This window comes from Sander vitreus, chromosome 8, assembly GCF_031162955.1.
Source record: "Sander vitreus isolate 19-12246 chromosome 8, sanVit1, whole genome shotgun sequence".
Taxonomy (NCBI): domain Eukaryota; kingdom Metazoa; phylum Chordata; class Actinopteri; order Perciformes; family Percidae; genus Sander; species Sander vitreus.
Genome location: NC_135862.1, coordinates 18,368,765 through 18,392,760, shown reverse-complemented (window position 1 = coordinate 18,392,760; position 23,996 = coordinate 18,368,765). Strand labels below are relative to the sequence as shown.

At 38.1% G+C, this 23,996-nt stretch overlaps 2 protein-coding genes across 4 annotated transcripts; both read left to right on the top strand.

Annotated features, from left to right (window-relative positions):
• Positions 1–5,421: 5,421 nt before the first annotated feature.
• On the top strand, positions 5,422–12,912 carry prkar2b (protein kinase cAMP-dependent type II regulatory subunit beta). The gene is made up of 11 exons (XM_078257277.1): positions 5,422–5,962; positions 7,040–7,075; positions 8,077–8,129; positions 8,270–8,353; positions 8,593–8,699; positions 9,041–9,194; positions 10,745–10,846; positions 10,937–11,011; positions 11,130–11,198; positions 11,294–11,429; positions 11,537–12,912. Exons 1-11 carry the CDS (start codon positions 5,695–5,697, stop codon positions 11,689–11,691), a joined length of 1,239 nt encoding a protein of 412 aa, XP_078113403.1. The 5' UTR covers positions 5,422–5,694; the 3' UTR covers positions 11,692–12,912.
• A 402-nt stretch (positions 12,913–13,314) lies between these two features.
• hbp1 (HMG-box transcription factor 1) lies at positions 13,315–23,731 on the top strand. 3 transcript variants are annotated; one of them, XM_078257273.1, is made up of 11 exons: positions 13,315–13,385; positions 14,692–14,863; positions 14,959–15,136; positions 15,617–15,737; positions 15,887–16,001; positions 18,713–18,831; positions 19,172–19,328; positions 19,581–19,725; positions 20,469–20,756; positions 22,541–22,682; positions 22,815–23,731. In XM_078257273.1, exons 2-11 carry the CDS (start codon positions 14,791–14,793, stop codon positions 22,830–22,832), a joined length of 1,356 nt encoding a protein of 451 aa, XP_078113399.1. In that variant the 5' UTR covers positions 13,315–13,385; positions 14,692–14,790; the 3' UTR covers positions 22,833–23,731. The 3 variants fall into 3 exon arrangements, with proteins under 3 accessions (XP_078113399.1, XP_078113400.1, XP_078113401.1); XM_078257274.1 differs by lacking the exon at positions 13,315–13,385 and adding an exon at positions 13,404–13,427; XM_078257275.1 differs by lacking the exon at positions 13,315–13,385 and adding an exon at positions 14,389–14,589.
• The last annotated feature ends 265 nt before the right edge of the window (positions 23,732–23,996 follow it).

Here is a 23,996-nt window from a genome sequence, read left to right as displayed (position 1 = left end):
CATGTTGTGTGTTGTTTGATGTTAAAAATGCACAAGCAACTGAAAGTAAGGTGCTTTGACCTAGAAGCATAAATGAGATGTTTATGTAAGTAAAAAGGGGGGAAAAGCAACATTGCTTTGTGGATGAAGGTGATCGGTGTGTGTGTGAATAACAACTGACATGGACATTTAATAGAAAAGGCTTTTAGCCAGCTGAAATTTTCACTTTTCTAAGTGCATGGCAGATTCTTTGGCAGGTACAAAGAGCCCATTGTCCATCAGCACTTTGAGTTAGCAAAATTGAATATGCCAAGGGAAACCTACAAAATATCAACTCAGTCTTTCCAACAAGATAAAAACAATTTCTTGCACAACCTAAAACATTTTTCACATGGATCATCTAGGGTGAAAACCTTGAATCGATACAATCAAATTTCTAGTTTTTCGTCATCAGAAATGGTCTCGGAGGTTTTCTTAAAACTAAACAAAATAATGGGGAACAATCTCCACTGCAGTCTGTTATTTCATCCACTGTATATGACCTAAACTGACAACACATTTACTGTACTGCATATGTGGTACTGTATATATTACCCATGGTACCAAGCTACTGGCTGTCCTGGCCTACCTTCTGGAACACTGCTGTGCATGTGTCTCCCTGATGCTAATCAAGACAAAAGGAAGAAAAGGCAAAGCTGTAAGTGAATGAACTAATTTGAAATCTTATGGTGAAAGCTATTTGCCATTTTTAATGTAGAATGATTTAATGACTTGCAGAATCATGCAGAGAAACTTTTAAAAAAGGTGGCATTTGTCATCGTTCCATTTTGTTTTGCTGTGAAATGTTTTGTTTCTCAGCATTGCTATTTTGCATTGTTATGTATTCTGCTATTTTAAGGCAGAATACATAACATATTTGATTAAAACTTCAAACTTTGCAGTCGGTAATCAACTGGGCACGGCTGATCACCTTTGGTTTCTTTACAGCACCTCCAAATCGAGAGATCCTACCGGTAAGGCTTCACATACAGCAGAGGGTGCCTATTGTATGTCTTCATTGAACAGTTTTACTGAGCTTGTTGCAGTTCAATGATGGTCTCTCTCATTATAGAAAGTGAACAAAATCTATTGAGAGGCATTTTATTCAGGTAGGAGTCACTCAACTGCTGACAGAATTGTTGGGTGCTATACTTTCACTGTTTATTATAGTTTGTCATTCACCAAAAGGGTGTATAAATACAAGTCCAAGTTGGAATCAAGTTGTTGGAAGGACGGTCCACCCACCGCCTGTGAGCAGAAATGTGGTCATATGAGGGAGCACATATGTCTCAGCAGGGCTCTAACCAATCACTTACTGGGAGAGCAGAAACTGAATAAGACCAGGTGTGAGGGAAAGGGTGAGACTTATCAGCGTCTGTTTGGTTTGGTAACGACTCTGAAATCTGATAAGAGCAAATTGTATGGGCCTATCTCAACCGCTGTCTTTTGTGGAAACTCGAAAGACATTAATGAACCCAAGCCGGGCCCAGGTTTATTATGGTTTACAAAGCATCTTGACTACAATAAAGCACAATAAGAAACAATTATTATTAAATAAAATGTGTTTTTGCACAATTTAAAAATGAGTGACGTATAACCTGCAGGCATCTCCAGATAAACTTAATTGTGCTTGTAATTACAGTCAATTTTATCATCCTATGCTAGCAAAATGCTAAAAAGAAAAGAAAAACTTTAAAATTATTTCATGTTTCAATTTTAATGTAATGCCACATATACAATGAGATACCTTGGCATCTCCTGAATATTTACAATGTTGACCACTTTCCCCTGCAAGGATCTCATCATTGCTTGTTTCATCCATAGCTCCCTCGTGTGCTCAAAGCATCTCTTATGGAACGTGTGTTCATTCCAGCACACTGTGATTGGGCTGCAGGAAATGGATCTGCAGGTGTTTCCATTGTTTAATGGATGATCTCACTAAACACCAGAATGATTCGCCAGAATTGTTTGATGTAAAGAGAAAATATGATGTAATGTATTTAACATTGCATTACGCATTAAGATCATGCCCAGTAGATGGCACAGTCTCCCACATCTTGAAAATATGAATGGCACCATAGGGTGTGTTTATAAGAAAGAAGACAAAACATTTGCACTCAACTACACTCATTGCCAGTTTATTAGGTACACCTTGCTGAAAGTAATGCAGTCTAATACAACAGTCCTGCAATAAATCCTTCCTTCATGACCGTTAGAAATGATATACTGACAGGCATTTCAACCCATTTATATCAATGAGGATAGGCTAAATAACAAAAACTTCTGACCGTTTTATTTTTTAACATTGTGTACAATGCTAAAACTTGGGGTTAGGGTTATAAAACTATATTTTTAGAGTAGTATCCAGCCATGTGTCTTCACACTGTCCCAAACACAGTAACATTATCACTGTAGAAGTGAGGAAAACACCTCTTTGTTTCAAAGTGATACTGTAGTAAGAACCATATTACCTATCACAGCCAGACATCATTCATTTACTTCACAATTTTAGTCATTTTACAATTTTAGTGTCACTAATCACATCATCATCATATTTTTTTTTTATCAGTCACAATGTATGTTTAGTGAATGAACAGGTTTTATTTACAATTTGTTATTTGGTCATACAAATGTGATATTTCATTAGGACCTATATAAATCACACACAAAAAAAATATTTAAAGCAGTTCAGTCTGATGTCTTAATATGTTTGTACAATAAACAAGCTAAGAAGAAATGCACTTCACACCATTGAAGAGGCTAAAGGGATCTGGTGAAGAAGCATCCCCTTCATTATCTTTCCCGTAATAAGTATCAGGAGCTGCATTTTCTTGGCTTTATAGCAGATATTAACTGGTGAGAAAGTAAGGAAACACTCCGCATGATGTGGTAGATGTGTGGGTATTACCCAGTCAGCACATTTCCTTTGGATGTGTAAATTGGCAGAGCTAGCCCACATTTTGAAATGAATGAGTTCCTACACCCTGTCTTTTAGAGTTTATATACCCAAAGCTGAAACATAGTTTAACCGAGTCATACTGCTACCAAAAATGAGGCTATCGGAAATGGTAGATACTGTGTCCATTTGTTTTACATGAGTCACATCTGTTTTATACCTCTCAGTAGTTCTCATACTCATACATAGCTTTGGTTGGTGAGAATATGCGGATCCATTAACATAGAGTAAAATAGCTTTTAAAGCTTCTGTTGTAGTTTAATTTGAATTGTAGCTTACACTGCTTGTCTTTAGCTGCAGATGGCAGCATTCAGAAGAATTGAATTGTTTAGTCTTTGTGGAAAGTGTTTTAGAGAGGTGTTGACTCAACTTTATTGTCACTTAGTAAGCTGTATGTAGCTTGTATTGTGCTATACTGTTGGTGGCTTTACAATTGTGTTCACCTCTTAGACATCAAGGTAGGTGGGCTAAATATGAATTAACAAAAACTGAGCATTATAACCTTCATGAAGGTAGGATTTGTTGTTGTAGATTGCATTAGTTTTAACTGCCTAATAAACAGAGTGTATATTCTCATCAGTCATCAACATCTCTCAACTAATCTTCAAATACGACAGATTGACTGCCTCCTGTAATACAGTGTAAATACTGAGCCTTATGTCTATAAGGCTTATTATGTCTAGGCCAATTCCTGCTTGTATATACAGTAAACCACAAACTTAACTATTCATTATTTTCTTTATTGCACGTTGTAAATGAAAATCTAAACTCTTGGTGCAACCTAAGGATGATTTAGAAGTTCTTGCGTTTTGAAGTGTTATAATTCCAAAGCTGCAAGCTCCATTGGTCTGTTGAGAAGCATAAATAATCTTCAGGATCTACGGTTCAGAGAGCAGTGCTGATGCACAGTGCTTGTTCTCTACTAACAACTGTCTCTGATGTCTTCTTACTACAGTATAGGTACCGTGATGGGGTTTGTACCGCACACGTCCAAGTAAAAGGTCTTGAATGGTGAGTGTGGGAGCTAGCAGCTAAGCAGCTGCAGCAACGTTGCATTATGGGTCACTCCACGGACGTGCTCCCATATGTTCGCCTGAGTGAGAAAATGTTGTGCTTTCTTAATAAAGAGCGACAGATATGGGCCACAGCAGGGGGAGGGGTCCCATAGCCAAGCCACAGACAACCATGGCAGATAATAGCTGTGCTCTTTTGGTACATTGTGTTTTCTTCCTCAAGTGATTTCCTGCTGCTTACCTGTAAAATTATTCCTTGATCTCTCTTTGCCCTGTGCTTTCTACCATGAAAGTCCAATGCAGCATGATAATCCCTACAATGTGGCACACACAAAGGAGGACTGTTGCACATTTGGCAATTTGTTCTATTTCTCCCTGATTAGCTGTATTGTGTTTAAAGTTTTGAGTTGAGTAACCTGAGTAGTTACATTTGAGAGCACAGTTGGAGAAAGAGTAACCAGTTTTACAGTTTTAAGGGCACATGTATATCCCAGAAATAGGTTTTCTTCTATTGTGAGAAAGTGTAAAGGAATGTCTAGGTTCTTAAAAGTCTGTTTTATCCATTTCAGAAGCATAACTACTGATGTACTGATCAATAGTTTTAAAACCCAAATGACTGCATCACTTGTCACAGCTTTTCCATATAAGTGATTAACTATATGTATAAGTGTGTTGACTATCATGTTTTACTTTAGATCAGAATCAGGTTTATTGCCAAGTAGGGTTTCACATACAAGGAAATGTATTTGGTGTGATTGGAGCTTTCTGGCAGCATACAGTAGTTGCCTGGGACTCACAATGTTCTGAAAGGTCCCATGACATTAGAATACGCATCAGATTTATTAAATGTTCTCCCTCTGGAACAAGAAATAGGCCCTAAACTGCTGGTGCTATTACAGTCCCTCTGCAATGAGCATTTGTCTTACAGCTGTTAATTAGTTTATAAATATAATTAATGATTGGAATTAAGCTGGAGTATGAATGCAAGATTGTTTTTTTTTACGGTTATTCCTGTACATAGCAGCGGTTTAATTGTTTACCTGCTGAACCGATTGTACAGTAAATTAATGATTATTTAGGCCTAGGCCTATAACAAATATATGTCTATATACCCCCCCCCCCCCAAAGTCCTATTTATGATAACACATTTTTATATTTAGTAAGGCTATTATTGCTTGCTGTATTTTATTATAGGCTATATGCCCTTTTTTCATTAGACTATGAATTATTTACTTATTATTAAGTGAGACATTGGATAGCAGTGAAAATAAACACATTTGTTGGCCATAAAAAAAGAAATTTAAAACTTACTAGGCCTACTAGACAACATATATCTCATCTCTCGGTGAAAGTCGATCTCTCGCTGATACGAGGTTTCCCTTCATTTGTATTTTGCGACTGACTGCAGTTTCTGCGCTGCTGCTGCTGCTGCTCATACGCAATCCCTGGATAGGTGGTTGCCATGGATTCCTGGGTCACATGCGTGGGTTTCCTGTAGCTAGAAGCAGCAGAAGATGCTTGAACGAGAAATCCAGAGCCATTTTCATTAAAGGAAAAGAAAGGATTCGCGCTGGATGGCTTGCTGACTGAGTGGCCTGACTACACCCGTTTGCTGATTTTGGCTTGTTTCATCTTATCGGTTTGATTAGGCCTATTTTAAATTCGCAGCAAACCGGTTTTGTCCACATTCATAGACTGATAATAGGAATGAGTATAGAAATTCCTGAAGGACTGACGGAGCTGTTACAGAGCTTTACCGTGGAAGTTTTGAGGAATCAGCCCAGGGATTTACTCGAGTTTGCATTACAGTACTTCACCCAGCTGAAGGAAAGCGAGACCAAAGAGGCCTCATTTGGCAATGACCAAAATTCGGCCCCAAGACTGGGAAAAGCTGTCAATTTCATTGACGAAGCCATGCAGATCGATTCGGAAAACGGAGAGGAGGAGGAGGACGACGATGACGAGGAATTCATAGGTAATAGATTCAGTGTATGTCAGGAGGGTGTGTGACAGTGGATGTCCTTAATTTAATTAGAGCAGTAAGCATGTATCGCTGTGTGCACGGCTTCTGTTCAGTGGGAGAGAATAATAAGACACATTAGGCGCAGTGATGCTCTTGCGCTCGCCACCTTGCATCCACCACGGCTCTGTCATTTGCCATATATGGTCACGGAGGCTGAATGACGGTTAATGAACGTGTCTTGGGCTTCATCTGTGCAGACACGTTTTTGTAATAAGGACAGCCGTAAGGCAGGAACTGTGTGTTTCTAGACAGACCCTGCACCTCTAGGTCATTTCAATATTTTCAGTTTCAGTTGCAGGCCTGATGGGCCCTGGTGTATCAACAATATGACAAAGCAGATAAAGGTACAACATTAACCCTCTGCTTTGATGCAAGCAATGCAAAATATGACTTTTACCACCCTCGATTAATTTGTGCTTCCACATGTGGTCATGTTCAACACAGTGTCCGGTGCAGTATTGCAATAAGGTGCAGCAAGTAGCATAGCAACCCAGAGCTCTGACACAGCATCCCAATGAGTGGTAGGGTCTGCAAGGCTGGCTGCAATGGTTACGTAAGGACAAGTACAGTATATTTAGTCAATAAACTAACTATTGTAGTATTTTTGGATCAGGATTGCACCCCATCACACCTCCAGTGCCTTGTCTAATGATATTCCAATGAGCCTCCTCAGACAACATTGGCTGACAGGCTATAAATGGATGAGACCTCCTATCTAATGGATATTTCATACTGAGGCTATTGTGTTGGAGCCTGGCAATTTATGCTGTGTTTTTACATTTGAATATTTTTCTTATTCAAATTAGATTCAAACACACTTCAAAGCAGCTGTCCTTATTCAGGTTTTACCCAAATGAATATGGATCCTTAGTAAGCACAGGGCTGGATGTATTCCACTACACATGTACTACTAATGCAGAAACACAGCGCATTAACCTTACCTTTTTTAGTAATGATTCACTTACTGTGACATAGATAACTTTATAATGAAATCCAGCATGTTAATATATATGTTCTATGCTTTTGCAGCCCCGGTAATGAACAGATTCATCAGAAGAGTATCAGGTAAGTTGTCATTTGCTGGCTGTTTAAAGCCTGTTCTTTCAAGAGGAAAACTCTGGACATTGTCAGTGCTGGAAATATATTCAACTTTTTTGACACATGAATACTGAGGCCACGTCAGATTTGCTTCAGTAATTCGAGTGATTTAGGACATTTCTTTTCATCTGTCTTTTCTCACTGTCTTTAGCTTATATAATAGAGTTGATTTATTAGAGTTTGTTAAACCACTTTGTCTCAAGTCTGGTTAATAATATCAGTAAGTGACGTGGGTAGGGAGATGAGGACAAGTACTACTACTAATAATAATCTTTTGCTCCTCATAATAGTAACATTCTGGCTAGCAAAAATTGCTGCATTAGGACTGATATATCTGCATGTTTGACAATCTGAATGGAAAGTATGAGCAAGTCAATGTATTTAGTAAGACTTGAGGCATATTTATTACCTTTTATCACTTCAGATGGAAAAATTAACATCCTCTACATAGTAGACTAAACATTAAACCTAAGTACTTGTACGTATATAAAATAAAATATTTAATAAAATACTGATACAGGGGGATATATATATATATATATAGTATATATATATATATATATATATATTATCAACGAGGTTGCAAGGGTTTAAGCATTATGTTTCTGCAAAATCAGAGTGAAGTTTCCCACATTTAGGAATTGAAAGATAAAGTATTTGTGTGTCCTGTAAGAAGCTAGGTTTATTCAAATAAAAGTATGTTATTACTACAGTATCTTGCCGTTAAAACACAGGAAGGAAATGCGTTGCGAGTGCCATCGCCGTCACCCCATCCCCCAAAGCCCCACACTTAAGACAAGAAAAGTTGTGTTTATTGAAATGAGAAATATTGCATGAGACGCTGAGAAGCTTTATTCTTGAGCATTTGAGTTAAAATGTTGTTGTTTCCAAAGGTTCTGTCAGAAATTGGAATTATTTTATGAATTTGCTTTCTGGTAATGAGTGTCCGCTTGATCTCTGTCATGCAGTGTGTGCTGAAGCCTTCAATCCTGATGAAGATGACGAGGATAAAGAGCCAAGGGTAAACTGTGTTTCTTACCACAAATAATTAGAATTTTATCTGAATCAACAACTGAGTCAACATTATAAAGTCTTCTGTGTGTACATTAATGTTTTGGCAAGCATAGAGTCATGTCACAAGACCTGTGTTTCAATTTGCAGGTCACCCATCCAAAAACCGATGAGCAGAGACAGAGACTACAGCAAGCATGTTGGGACATTCTTCTGTTTAAGAATTTGGATCCGGTGAGTGGATTATACCATAAGCACTCTGGAGTCCTCTGGTTTGTGCTCTGCCATCTCTTAAATTACACAAAGGAGAACATGGCCTGAGGCCAACAGCTTTTTGCTGCAGCTCAGTGCACGTGTATGATTTGTAAAGATGGTTATTTTCAAGTAGCTAAAACAGCTCGCTGAGTGGATTCTGCATGATTGTTTCAAGGCGTGAATTTCATATATTTGACTAATATTTCACACAATCGCAGGAAGAGATGTCTCAGGTGCTGGATGCCATGTTTGAGAAGTTCTGCACTGAAGGGGAGCACATCATTGATCAAGATGATGATGGGGACAACTTTTATGTTATTGAAAGGTGATCTTGCATGTGGATTTCACAACATGGCTTGCTCATTATTTTTGAATCTGATTGTTGATTGTTATATATAACTTTAAAAAATAATATATTTGTGAAAGAATCCGTAAAATCAATGTTCAGAAAACGGAAACAGAAAGCAGTTTATTGCCACAGTAGTGGAACTACATGGAATTTGCCTTGGTTATTGGGTGCATACATACATACAAACAAAATTTAAACATTTATATATATATATATATATTTCCTGCTGACTTAAGATTTCAGGACACACCAATATGGCTGCCCTGTGTTTATTTATTTTTTCTGATTGTCTATTTTTCCTTTGTATTTTCATTCAGTGGGACGTTTAACATTTTCGTGAAGGTTGATGGCACAGACAAGCTGGTAGGCTGCTACGACAATCAAGGCAGCTTTGGAGAACTGGCATTGATGTACCACACCCCCAGGGCAGCCACAATAATCGCCACCTCGCCTGGAGCCCTTTGGTGCCTAGTGAGTAAACCAGGATTCCTAATGCAAGAGCACAGTTGGCTCCGTGCACAGGTTTTTATAACATGCTGTGCTGTCAGTGCTGTCACGATTTACAGTAAATATCCAGGTTGTCTGTGGCAGTGTTGGCACCTGGCACCATGCAGTAGGTGGGATCATGTTGTCTGACTGAGATAACATACTGTATAAAACCCACTGAATGCAACAAAAAGTAAGAAAGTACTGAGCACTAGCACTTTAGATGAACGTATGTAAATGAGTACTCAAGATGTTATAAATGTTGTAATTGTTATGTTATATATGTTATAAATGTTCAAAATGTGAAAACTGGGGCTGTCGACACCATCATGGAGAAGACACAAGTCGAGGTGAAAACAATTGTATTAACCGCATTGCTAATTTTATTTAATTGTTATTTCAAATTTCAGCATTTTGGTTAAACAACATCCAACAACTTTATAAATTCTGTCCAAAACAGCAGTTGTGAATATTCAGTTGCTACTCGATCTGTGAAGCAGCTTGTTTATTAATGACTCAGTAAGGGTCATGCCCTTAAACTGTGGGTAACAGCTTGGTTATGTCATTTGTGTGCAAACCGGGCAGGTTGCATCTGTATCCCCTGTTGACCCCTGTTGTAGTGCGTGTTTGAGTCTGTGAACAAGCAGCCAGTCCTGTTCGACCGACGATCCCCAGAGGTTGAGGAGGGACAGTGCTGCTGAAGGGCCTCTAAGCAAACAGTATTTTATAGTAGGAGCTTTAATTAGAGTCTGATTTAAGTCTGGCATTCAAATTGTATACAGTTACCTTTGTGGCAGCTTGGTTGGATATTAAAGCTCCAGTACGCTAAGTCCTCAGGCCTAGCACTCTACTGACCACATCATTCAAGGTTAAAGCCGTGTTTGGTCATTTGGTAGGGAATTCTTTGTTCCCAGCTAGAAGGAACTTGAAGCAGAAGTCAGCTGCCTATGTTTCCTACAGTACACTATGTAACCTCTGCATTTTGTCATCTACATGTTGCTGGGCATTATTTGATTCTAAAATATATATATTATTATATATTGTCCTGCTGAAATAACATACAACTGAGATATTTCTAAAGGTTTATCATTATATGCTGCTGCTTGAGTTATCCTGAGTGGTGTAATGGTTTGCAGGAGATGCTCTGCTTACTTAACAACTGGTTTACAGTGCCCCCTACTGCCAAATGTAGTTTCATATGAGTTATTGTCAGGTGAAAGGGTACCAGAACAGTCTCGAGCTGTGTGGAAAATGTAAATGAGTATTACCACCCAGCCATCCTGAGTTTTTAAAAGGTGCAGGGAAAGTAAGCACAGCAAATAAAAATGATGGTGTTGCAAGACTTTCTGTGCATCCTGGATTATTTCTCCATTATGTGTATTATGAGTCATCATAAACATTGTAACATTTTACAGCAAGAGAAAAGAGAGGGGCATTTGATACTCAAAAAATACTCCAAAAACACAGGGAGGCAGGATAACACTGTGTCTCACATGCCCCTGAATGTTTTCCTTTTCTTTGAATCTGTGTTTCAGGATCGTCTGACATTCAGGAGGATTATAGTGAAGAACAATGCCAAGAAAAGGAGGCTGTATGAGGCGTTCATTGAAACGTTACCACTGCTTACATCATTAGAGGTTAAGATTAGCTTTGTCCTTCAGTGTGAAGAAAGTGCAGTATGTATTTACAGTAAATCCATTGTCAACCAAATATCCTTTCATCCACAGCTCTCAGAGAGAATGAAGGTAGTGGATGTAATATCCACCAAGGTGTATAGTGATTCACAGCAGATTATTGCTCAGGTGATGAATCTCTTTGTATGATCTGTTCTTGGATTGATAATTTCATTTTCTGATGCAATGTAGAATTTATAAACACTGAGTCGCTTATTTTATTTATTTTTTGGGCTTTGTATTACAGGGTGATTTAGCAGATCGCTTCTACATTGTTGAGTCTGGCCAAGTTAGAATCACTATGAAAAGAAGCAGGGTATGTTTGCCCAGTTTACCATTCATTTTTAAGTGTGAAAGAAAACTTTGTTTGCGTGTCCTGGTATGTTAAAGTGTGCATTTCTTTCTTGCCAGACGAAAAAAGACCAGGAGGATGAGGAGGTGGATATCGCCACATGCTCTAGGGGCCAGTATTTTGGGGAGTTGGCGCTCGTCACAAACAAGCCCAGAGCTGCATCAGCCTATGCTGTGGGAACCGTCAAATGCTTGGGTATATTTTGTGCAATTTTATGACTATTCATTTATTGCGTCCAGCATGTAGACTTCTCAGTATACCACTCATTATTATTCTCTTCTGTTCTTTTTTTTTTTAATCAGCCATGGACATCAAAGCTTTTGAGAGATTGCTGGGCCCGTGCATGGACATCATGAAGAGAAACATTGCTAACTATGAGGAGCAGCTGGTCACCCTGTTTGGAAGTAGCACTGATATTGAGCAACAAAGTGCATCAGACAGCTCCAATGGACCATGAATCGGTGGTTAAAATAAAAAGAGGCTTGTATGGAGTTTTTTCCCCCATAATCACTTAAATTGCTTTTCTTACAACAAATGTGAATATCCACTTCAACATTTGTGTGTCAGATAAATAACAGGCATTTCATTCATTTTAACAGAGTTTGCCACCGAGTGTTATGACGAAAGTAAAATAAGCCAAAGCAGAATTGCTCAACGCTTGTTTGAATTAGATTTCTCACGACTCTCACCCTAAAAATGTAAGCAAACATTAAACTTGTCAGTGTCAGACGTTTTGTTAACCCTCACCTTTTCTCCACAGTATTATATTTACACCTACAGTATAATATTGTTTGTACATTTGTTTACATTGTTGGTCAAAATCAGATGCCAAAACGAATTTCTTACTGGATAAGTGTAAGCAAATATGTCACAATCTCTTGTCGTTTTTGGCAAGAGCACTAACACTCGCAGCATGAGGAAAAGTTCCCCAACATGAGAAAGGATTAAAAATGTGTCAAATAAGTTAATTTAATAACATATTTCACATTTGTATCACAACAGAATGTAGACTCGGCAGTACTTTAATACTTTTACAAAATTCATTTATGTTTATTATAAGATTTAATCCCTTGAATACATGTTCATAAACTGTATCATTGTTGGTAAGTGTGTATTTGTGGCTGTTAGCCTAATACTATGCTTTTGCAAGGAAAAACTTCAGAAAGATAGCTGATAGTTTTGTAAGAATATACAACACATTGCTGTACAATTTAAAACTGAGTATTTACTGTTATTATATATGCCCAGCTTTAATTTAACTAGTTGCCCCACTAGACTGTAGTCATTATAGGCAGTGTCTTGAAACAATTGATTTTTCTGTGTTTTAATGTAAAGTTTAAGTCATATTGTTTATGTGTCAGTGAAACATACATTATGATTATGATATCCATTATTGCTGTCTACCTCTGCCAACAATTTCAATGTTCCCTCTAAACAGAAATCTAAAGTGGGTCTCCTCTCTCTTGCTTCTCTCTTTTAAAAATTAGTTGAAGTCTTCTGTATTTTGTCTGTGGTTTACTGCAGCTTAAACTGTTTAAAGCTGGTTTAACATTTAAACATTCTTAATTTATTTCCCCTCTTTGTGCAGGTAGTGCTGGTAATTTTTAAGGCAAACCCATAATACTGACAAAAGTACGGCATGTTTCACTTTTCATGTCATTAAAGAACATTTTTTATATTTGCGTGTTACATAAGTATTTGTTACTATAATGGAATAGCACACTTTCGAAGCTTTTCATGCATTCCTTATTCATACAGTCGTTCATTAACTATATGTTGTAATAAAACAGTTAAAGCAATTGTTTTTATGTACAAGGGAAAGGACAAATAATCTAGAAAGCAATGTGAGTAAAAATATACTTCTTGCTGTAGTTGCAACCATAGACATTAAAGATAGAAAAATAATGTATTGTTCCTGTCATTGCCAATCAGCTGTTACTGGGTAGTAACAGGCGTGAACGTTCATCCAATCATACGATGATCAACAAACTAGGCTCCACCTTCAATATTTTTCTCAACAGTATCGACCAATAAAATACCCGGATTCTTGTTATTGACGTTCTTATTCACCAATGGGAGGCTTTGTCTGGAAACATTCATTCCCACCCTTCGAGTGAATGCCAGAGAGTTTCTTGATGGCGACAAGGTTTGGTAAGTGGGAAGTTGACTACTTTTTTTTCGAAGAAATTAAAGGTTCGAACTCAATTTTAACTTAAGCGTTGTGTGATCAGTGTCTTTACAATTCTACCATGGTGTTTTAACGGGGTTGTCACGCATTTATTTTATGTCGAATGACTCGACTGTGTTTTTTTTCGCTGTGACGCTTGTTTTGGTGGTAACAAGCCCAACCGACAGCAGTTTTGTGTATCAAAACATACAAAACAAGTCTTTCAATTGGTAAAATCTGCCTCGATTCCTGTAAAAATGTCCTTTAAAGGCCTCGGGGTTTTCGTGTCATTCATTTTGAATAGGGCAGAGGTTGCGTCATGCCTCAACTTGTTGACATTCTTTTGTTTACAATGTAGCTAGCTAGACCATAGACTAAACACGACAGCCTCTGCGTTTGAACTAAGGACGCTGCTGCTGATTTTGAGGAGAGGGAAAACAGTAGACCCGAGCTTCAAACTGTCTTTTATACTTGATAATAATTTTGAAACGTTAGCTAACTGTATGTCATTCGTATATCCGCGTTTACGAAGTCTAAGCAACGGTTTGTCAGAGCTTGCAGCGACCATTGATGGGTTGTCAGAAAGCAACCGTTAGTTCTTCCTTGTGAACTGATTCATTTTATGTTCCCAGCTTATTATGTATGTATATATATATATATATATATATATATATATATATATATATATATATACACTGTATATTTAAAAAAAAATTACTTTGCATGGCGCCAAATATATCAGACAAAGACTTTATTTTACCCTGTCATTGCTATTCTTTAAAACATTTTCAACTTCGTGTTTTAGAGCCTCTATTACGCTACTTTTCAAAACGAATTTCTGCTAATTTTCACTTTTGCTACGCAGTTATGAATGAATGAGCTCTGGTACGCATGCGCCAGATCCTTTTTTAAGTTTATAAACAAGGCCTCCACGCAGCGGGTCACATGACTAGTCACAGAGGTATACTGTCTCGATTCAGAACAAAGGATTCCCTAAAAGCTTCATACCTTTTCCATTGATGCATGCAATGCATGACATGTCTTGCTATGATAACATACTGCCTGTGGTATTTTTTTTTATTTTCCGCGGACTAAACCTTTTACGGATTATGTGTAATGTTTTTTACTCTATGGATCCGTTCGTTATGTCAATGAATACAACAAAAATCCGCTGAACACCATTCAGACGTATGTATGCAATTACAAAAAATGTCGTTATTGCTTAAGTCTAATTAATAACAGCATTGGAAATAGATTGTTAAAGCTCTCGGGTTGTCCCTTTTTGTTTAGCATAAAATCAGCAGATGTGGCAGAATATGACGATGGAAGCTGAGTAAACTGACCTGCAACCTGTTAAAAGAAATAGAGGAACAACAGAACATTGTGAGAATGGACGATTCTTTCGATCCACTCAAGTGCAACGAGGAATTGCCTTCCTCACCTGGGTGCCACATGGATTATGGTAAAATCCTAAACCAGCAAAAATTCACATTCTACATTTAAGTAAACTGAACTTTTCTACATCAATTATGGATATTATTGTTGACTTCTCCCTAGATGACATGCCAGAGTTGCAGGAGGTAGAGGACCAGAGGTCTCCAGGGTTATTTCAGGTTGGAGCAGGGGTGTCTCACCAGGAGCTCAGCTGCTCCCCCAACACCAACTGGCTCACTGAGCTCGCCAACATTGCCACCAGTCCTCAGAGCCCCCTGTTGAAGAGCGTCCCACATAAGAGGTTCGTACCAAGGCTAACTACCATGAAAATCAACAGTCTGATGAGCGCATACAGCGATAAACTCAAAGAGAAGTTGACAACCCCTGTTAGCACATAAGTACGTAGTACCCCAGGGTGGGTATTCCACAAAGCAGGATTGGCAGATTAGCCAAATCATGTATAAAATGTTATGAAATATCTTCTAAAATTCTGTTGATTTTTTTTTGTTGCAATTATTGTAAGTAAATAACCCTATTGGGTTATTTACTTCAATAATTGCAAAAGAATGTTTACTTCAGGATATTGCAAAATCATTTTCACAGTAATCCTGGCTAACTTGTGTAATGTTGTTTGTTGTTGAATACCCCTGCTGGTGCTAAACAACATATTAATCAGCTGTCTGTAGATTATAAATATCACTTATATTTTACTTAAAAATATAAAGTGTAGCCAATGACTATATATGACCATGATATTTATGACATTGTCATTTTATTCCAGATCATCTCCAGTCCACATCTTTGGCAACAGTAATAGTTTACATTCCTACGCCCGTCCCCCATTAGCCAGTAGTGCACCCAACCCGTCCAGAGGCCACCTCAGGGAGCGCAGGCGTGTCAGGGTAATCTTTCACCTTTTGAAAACCTAAAAATAATCCATTTTTGCAGACCCAGTGATTATTTCCTAGAACATTCTGTATGACAGGTATACAAAAATTGTTTATCTTACTGATGTCATTGTAAGATGTTTTTTATTATAACATTATAACAGGCTAGCAGTGAATCGGAGTCTGGAGTTTTCTCAATGTCCTCATCTTTTTCTGATGATGAAGACATGGCCTGGTCTCACAACTGGCCCTCCACAGCCTGGCATTGCTTCCTTAAAGGTGCATACGTACACAACCATGTACATACTGTATGCATCCACCAGTATACACTTAACACCTTACTCACACACACATTGAAGTGAAACCTACATTTTTCTAAGAATTTGTTGAAAGAAAAATTGGTCTTAAGAATTATGCCTCATAGCTTAAATGCACAATCCACAGTCTAGTGTAAGTACATACTCCCCATTAGAAAACAAGCCATTCATTCATGATTTCTTAAATCTATCGTTTACATCAGTAATGTATAAACACAAATGTAAAACACATTTAAAAACAAAAACAAATATAAGCTGATTGGTTGCTTAACTGCTCTGCCCTCAAAGTGTGCTTGTGATAACCAGACATGTAACCAAGACTGTTTTGGACTGAAGCTGTAGAGGTGCTGACGCTAATCTTTTGTTAAAGGTGCTCTAAGCGATGTCACACGTTTTTTTTAGGCTACAACATTTTTTGTCACATACAGCAAACATCTCCTCACTATCCGCGAGCTGCCTGTCCCCTGAACACACTGTAAAAAAAAAACGCGGTCTCTGTAGACAGCCCAGGCTCCACAAACGGCAACAAAAACAAACCGCGCCAACCTGCACCATGAAACATAACAAACCGTGTTCCAGCGTTCCAGCCAATAACCGACAAGAAGGATTTTTTGGGTTGGGGGGGTTAGTGCACGGAAGGGAGGGGGAGGGGACGGGATGACGAGGAGGGAGGGGCGAACTAGCCTCAGTTTTGTTTTGACAATACTTCGAATGTCAAGAAGTAATGTCACCCAACATTGCTTAGAGCACCTTTAACACTAAAAAGCTCCTGTCTTTACAACCGGTGGCCTGTTTCACAAAAGCAGAATATATAAATCCAGGATAACTGATAAAGCGAGGCTTGACCTAGTCTAATCTGTGCATCCTGGCTTGGTGCGTTTCATGAAGGCCAAGCCAGGCTGAGGAGGAGCGACTAGGTTGAGCGAGTCTGAAGTAATTCAGATAGATGCGCATCCACGGCTTTCCTCAAAAGACCGCGAGGTCTGGCGATTTACTGATGCCAAAATGGAGAATACGCATTGTACATACTTTATACAGAGTGAGCAGCAGCTTCTTGTGGAAGTATGATGACGTGAAACACTTTATTTGTATAAAAATAAAAGAAACAGCCGCTGTAATGAAACAGTGAGAGAAAGCGTAGCAGACGATCACGGACCGACTGAATGCGTAAGTAGCCTAAATATATACATTAACTGACCACTGCTCTAAATTGAAACCGTCATAATCATTCCATTCAAGGATTAGGCTACTAATCATTTGCACAAATTAACAGTTGTACTCTTTGCCTTAAAAGTAAGCAGAAGATAATGTTACTCAGGAAATTTACCATGAAGATCAATTTTCTACAGCGCTAGAATATGATGCGTAAATATCTCTTTCACTCTGTTTCTCCCTCTCTCTCATGGGCTAAAATATAAATTTCCTAAGTCATATTAACTTCCACTGCTCGCTTTTAATGCAAAGTGTACAACTGTTTGTTTTTGCAAATGACAAGTGACTCATTGAATGGTTTCAGTTAAGAGCAGTAGTTCATAAATGTATATTTTTAGACTATCATTCAGTCGCTTTTTAAAAAATTTTTAAGACACTGACGAAATTGGACTCTAAAATCTAGAAACTATAAAGATAATTAAGTGATAATGCACACTGTAAACATGAATGGAACAGAGTATATTCATCAGTTATTTCCCCCCCAGCAAAATATAAGGTCAAAAACCATTGAGGTGTCCTCTCCCTGTTGTTACAGTAGCCTACATCACTTGATAGTTAGTGGTCCAGTGAACTAAGACTATAATTTGGGAGGATTGTACAATTAGGATATGTTCTTTAAATTGTACAATCCTCCCAAATTATAGTCCCAGTTTACTGGACAACACAAATTGTGTGCTAAGAATGCCAAATACAATGCACATGGAAGCTGAACAAACATGACCCTTATTGTTTAATAACAATTTTTTAGAATTAAAAAAAAAATTAATCAACTAAAATAATTCAAGGTGGATTGGTCAACTATAGAAATGTACAGCATTGTATGTATTGCCCTTAGTAACAGACTTCATTTAAAACACATTTGAAATTTTATCAGCCTTTTCTACTTATCTCAACAACTGTCATAATATATTCATCAAACTTCTAACAACAATATGAACAGCAGTCTTCATACAGCAATATAACAGTAACAATGACTGTCACATGAATAATTATTAAATAAAAGAATGGTCACAACTTTAAATAATAACAGTACTTAAATGAACAGCAATATGCATCTGTTGTATTTTAATCCAGGCTGATAACAATAGGGTAAAACCACTGCTGGGTGATCAGAAAAGGCTCCAGGATTAAATAAATCCTGGCTGTTAGCCTGGTCGGGAGCAGGCTAGCTTCACAGAATAAATCTCCATGGTGATTTATGTGCCTCCACTTTCGTGAAACCGAGTCAAGGCTAAATTCATCCAGGATAACGGGGAAATCCCGGCTTAATCCCTTATCTTGGTTTTGTGAAACAGGGCCCAGGTTGAGCATGAGTAAACATTTATACAAGCAAACATTTGTAAAGAAATTCTGACCTCAGGTGTCCAAACCACAGTATTGCATCCATTTTCCAGCATTCTCTTTTTGTTATCAACACACATTTGCTTATTTATCATGTCACATTGCTTTGTTGATATTCAGGAACTCGCCTGCGCTTCCATCGAGGTCCTAATGTGGAGTGGCAGGAAGCTGATGAACTCAGGGATTCTGATGATGACTCAGATGATGAAACCATGATGCCATCGTCCTCCTCTTTTAAGGTAGTGACTTTAGTATTTCTTAAAATTATTCATAAGAATCGGCTATACTTGGGAATACTTTACTGCTGTGTACACCTTATGTTTAGTATTACTGCATTAATGACTAGATTAATGCATGATGCAGTGTGATGTTAGTGGACATAATGGCTTGTAATGGCCACAAGGTGGCAGCCAAGTTAACAGTGGAGGTACAGAAAGTTAGTAACTAAGTGCATGAATAAAACAAAACATCCTTGATGATTTGCAATGGTGGCCTCTTAGTATCATAGAAACCAAGTGATCAGGCACCAAGTGTGTTTAAACACCAATTAACACAAATTAAATTTTGCTTCATTTACAGAGATATGGTTTAGAGGGGCTGAAGTTGGTGAGCCACGAAGAGACGTTATCTTTTGGCCAGGCAGTTCTTAAACTCACCTTTGACCCTGGTTCACCCGATGACGGCCTTTTAACAGCCGAATGCCGATTGGATCACCCATTTTTTGTCAAAAATAAAGGTAAAATAAGATCTTTTGAAAATAATTATTAGATTTCTGTTCAAAATCAGTACACCTTAACTGCAGGTAGTGTTCTCCAGCTTTGTTGGCAAAATGTCAAAAACATTTCTTTTTGTAATATGTGAAATTGGTCTTTGCCAACAGAAGCTTCCACTGACCAAATGTTTGCCAAATGCAAAATACTTCATCTTTTGCTTAAATAAACAGTTTTTTGATCAAAGTAATCTGTAATTTACCATCTGTGTTTTTCAGGGTGGTCTTCCTTTTATCCAAGCCTTACTGTGGTGCATCATGGGATACCTTGCTATGAGATGCAGTTGGGCAATGTGTGCCTGCCACCAAACCACCCAGAAGCCATTAACTGTGATGACTCTGTCGTCTTTGACACTTTCAGAAGGTACACTCCTATATTTAAACTTAAAGTGGCTGTAATTTATGTATTTATATAACAATGTATAAAATGACAATGTGACAGTTTGAAAGGGGTCGCTCGTAGCGATGAATATACATGTGCAGAGAATTGTCACCTGACTGCAGCTCCTCTCGGCTTCGAACCTGCAATACCTTTTATGGCCACTTGGGGATCACAACTTGAACACAATATTCCTGCTGTTTTTCACTGAAAACAGCTTAATTTATCGCCAACTATTTTGAAAATCAATTAATCGGTTTGAGTCAAAATTCTTTGATTCCACCTTCTTAAATGTAAATACTTTCTGGTTTCTTTACTCCTCTATGACAGTAAACTGAATATATTTGAGTTGTGGACAAAACAAGGCATTTGAGGACGTTTGAGGACGTCTAATCATCGTACAAGACGATGATTAGAAGTGCGAAGATATAGATGATTTCTATATCGCTTTAAATAAAATAAACAAATGAGTTAGAAATATGGTGTGTATTCTAAAAACAAAATAATTGGTTTATAAATATGTTACTGCAGTTATTCATTATATAGCAAATCTACAATTATTTACATATCCAGTATTTGTATATTTGAGACATTTTTTGACGAGTGACAAGGTGACATTTTGTAACAAACAGCACACATACACACTGGGGAAAAAAACAAATTGCAGATTAAAATGTGATAGATTAACAAAACACAATATTAATGTCTGCCTCTCTTTTCTCCTGCAGTTATGACTTCACCCCACTAGACTCCTCAGCAGTGTACGTTCTCAGCAGCATGGCTCGTCAGCGCAGGACCTCCCTGTCTAGTGGGGGTGCTGTCAGTCCAGACTGTGATAAACTTGAGCGCTCCAGCTCTCCACAATCCTCGACTGGCAAATCAAACAGGAGCCACACCTCAGGGACAGCCAGTGGTGCCACGCCTACAAAATGCAAGCGGCCAATGAATGCCTTCATGCTCTTCGCCAAGAAGTACAGAGTGGAATACACACAGATGTATCCTGGGAAGGACAACAGGTATGCAAAAGTCAATGAGATCCAGTGCAGTTATACATAGTGTTTTGTATCGCAGACTTATCTAATTTAGTCTAATGAATTTCTATATTACCATGTCACATTTTTAAATACGCTCACATTAGCCTTGTGTTCAATATAATTTCCTGAAAGAGGATGTGATGTCACAGGTCCAGGTGTGTGTAGTAAATAAATATTTAGCAGAGCGATCACGAACAGTAAACAGTCTATGAAAGTCTTTTGACAGTTGTAGTCTAATTGTGTAATGTACATAGCATGATGGCACACACTGCGTCAGTGTTTCTTTAGTGCCGCTTTGCCAGACCCTCCTTCAAAGCGCGCAAATGGCATTCGAGGATGGGAGGAAAACATGCTCTGGTTTATTGACATTTCTTTAAACCAATCAGAATCATCATGGGCGGCGCTAAACTCCGCGCAGAGCCCCTGCAAAATAGTCGTGCAAGAGAAAACTCAGATTGGACAGATGTGTCAATTTACCCTGCAGAGATCAGTCAATAATCCACCAAATTTAAACACAAAGTAAGCGGAAGGAAACGGACAATACATGCATCTGGCGGAATTTCCTGCTGCTCAGGAGCAATCCCAGAAGTTGAACATAAACTAGTGTTTCTAGGCGTTTTTTGTACATACCGCGGAATACATAATTAGGCACACTTTACGCTTCCCCTCCCATCTCTTTATGGGAAACTCAAACTTTCCCCTTGGCCCTCCCGTGAATGCATATGCATGACACGGAAAAGCACAATTTGCCATTTTCAGTTTCAGACAGGCAGTCAGCACTTTTACCTCAGTGTGGCCTGTTTGTACATACCTCGCCATGCTTTTACGCGCACGTTGCGAAACAAATACGCCTGAAGTGGGCGCAAAAGCGTGAGTACATCTGGCCCAGTGTGTATTGACTGTTTAAAAACAGAAACCCTCTTTGTGTTGATTGTTAATGAGTGAACCAGGCTAGAACTGTCAAGCCCAAAGCTACAGATTAAAAGTCCATGCCATTATATGTGAAGATGTGTAGTGTAACACAGAGCACAGACGTGCCCGGTGGAAAATAGGGATGAGACCCCAATGTTGGGGATAAAGTAACACAGCAATGGTCTTGGTTTGTTTGGTAGCAAAACTGAATGAGTAATGCTCTCTCCTTTAAGACCCACCATTAAAGAGCCCATGAGCAATGCATCTTTGGACCAATTTTTTAAGCCAATCATGTCTCAGCCAGTGTGGTTTCCACTGCATGTGAGATAGAAGATCTCTCTCGCTACAGCAAGACAATGTTATTTTTTTAGTGTTCGGTTTCTTTCAAAATCATTCTAGGGTAGAAGTATAATCAAGCTTTGCCTTCAATGTAATTATATTTTTTGGACCATTAAACATGTTTATAAGTCAGTTCTTCATTTAAAGCCACAGGTCCCTGTTTCAGCTCTTGAGGTTGGCAACCCTGCCTTAAACTAAAGGCCTAAATTGATCAAATTTGTTGTCATTTTTCAGGGTGTCTTCAGGGTCTTAAAAAGTATTAAAGGTTGATAAATCAATTTAGCGACAATTAAGGCCATATAAAATATTAAAAAAAAAAGTTTCATGAGTTTTTTTTTATGACATACTATACTGTGACCTTTTTGTAATGGCATAATTTACTGACTTTTTAAATGGCACTTTTTTATGGCATGCTTTTGTTATGACATACTATACTATGACTTTTTAAATCTTTTTTAATAACATTTGTATGGCATGAAAGTCCTTGATCTTCTGTCTTTCACCTTAAATTCCAGAGCCATTAGTGTCATCCTGGGTGACAAGTGGAAGAAGATGAAGAATGAGGAGAGGAGGATGTACACCATGGAGGCCAAGGCTCTGGCTGAGGAGCAGAAAAGACTCAATCCAGACTGCTGGAAACGTAAAAGAACCAACTCAGTAAGGAGAAAAGTCACTGTACTATAACATCTAGTAGCTTTTTTTCTTTTTCTTTTTTATAACATCCACATTGTATGCTGACATTGCATGTTAAATTATTTTTACTCATCATTTTATGTTGTCTTTCAACAGGGTTCCCAGCAGACCTAGATAATCCCCCAGAAACCCCAGCTGCTGGCGTTTTGACATGGAGAGGTGCTGGACAGAGTTTGATGGAGTGCTTGATGCCTCTTTGCTCTCCTGTATTCTTGAGACTCAACTGTGATGCTGAATTCACTTTCTTTTTGTAACCTTAAAACATTAGCGACAAACCAGAATTATGAACTATAAACAAAACATGTAATCTAGTCACTAACATATATTTTCTAATATCTTTAATTTCAAAGATGTCTTAATCCCCTTATATAAGAATGAACCTCCTCATTTATTCCAGGTTATTTCATATTCAAGGTTGGAAAATGAAAGCCTGTGGTGCTATGCTTCAGTGTAGAAGGGGCAGTAAACAACAAGTGTCTATTTATAATTGTAAAAGGGGGAATTTTAGCTACCTTTTTCACAACTGTTCAAATGGATTATATTTGTAAGATTCAATATATTGCACAGATTGGTAACCCTTTCATACAGTTTTTAATACAGTATATATTCTGCAGCTCGACTATTGCCAACAGTTTGAGATGCTGCCCTGCCAAGTTTTTAGATTTTTGCCCAACCACCCGGCCATATGATGAGAGGGCTTTCAGCATGTGGTGGTGGGTTCAGTCACAAAGCACTTCAGACCTTCGCTGGAAGTCTTTGTATCTTTTGCACTTTATATAAATATGTAATCTAAACCTATACAGCCATTGTATACCGGTGCAAACTATTTGTATAATACAGCTACTATCTTGACAGTTAGACGTTTGACACATTCATGGCCCACTAGCCGTGTTCTGCTTTCAGGTTGCTCTCGAATTTTAAGTGCTTTGTTCATAATGTACAGGTTTCACAGCCCCAACAACCTCTTGCACAAAATATCCTTGTATCATATTATAAATACTTTTTTAAACTCGCATCTTATCCAAGTGTTTCGTTATTTTTCATAAACTGTAATCAACCTGTCGGGATGCTTGGTTTTGTGAATATATGTTTTTGCCCATCTTTTGTTTTGAATTATTATTATTATTCCTCTCATGACAAGTGTGTTAAGTGACATGATGAACCAGGCAAATTGGATCTCAAGCTTTAAGAGCTCTTGAATGTCCGACCAGTAAAGTCTGACGTTTCCAGGTAACAACACAGTTAGAGTGTTTTATTCTTCTGTTTTTCTCTGCTACA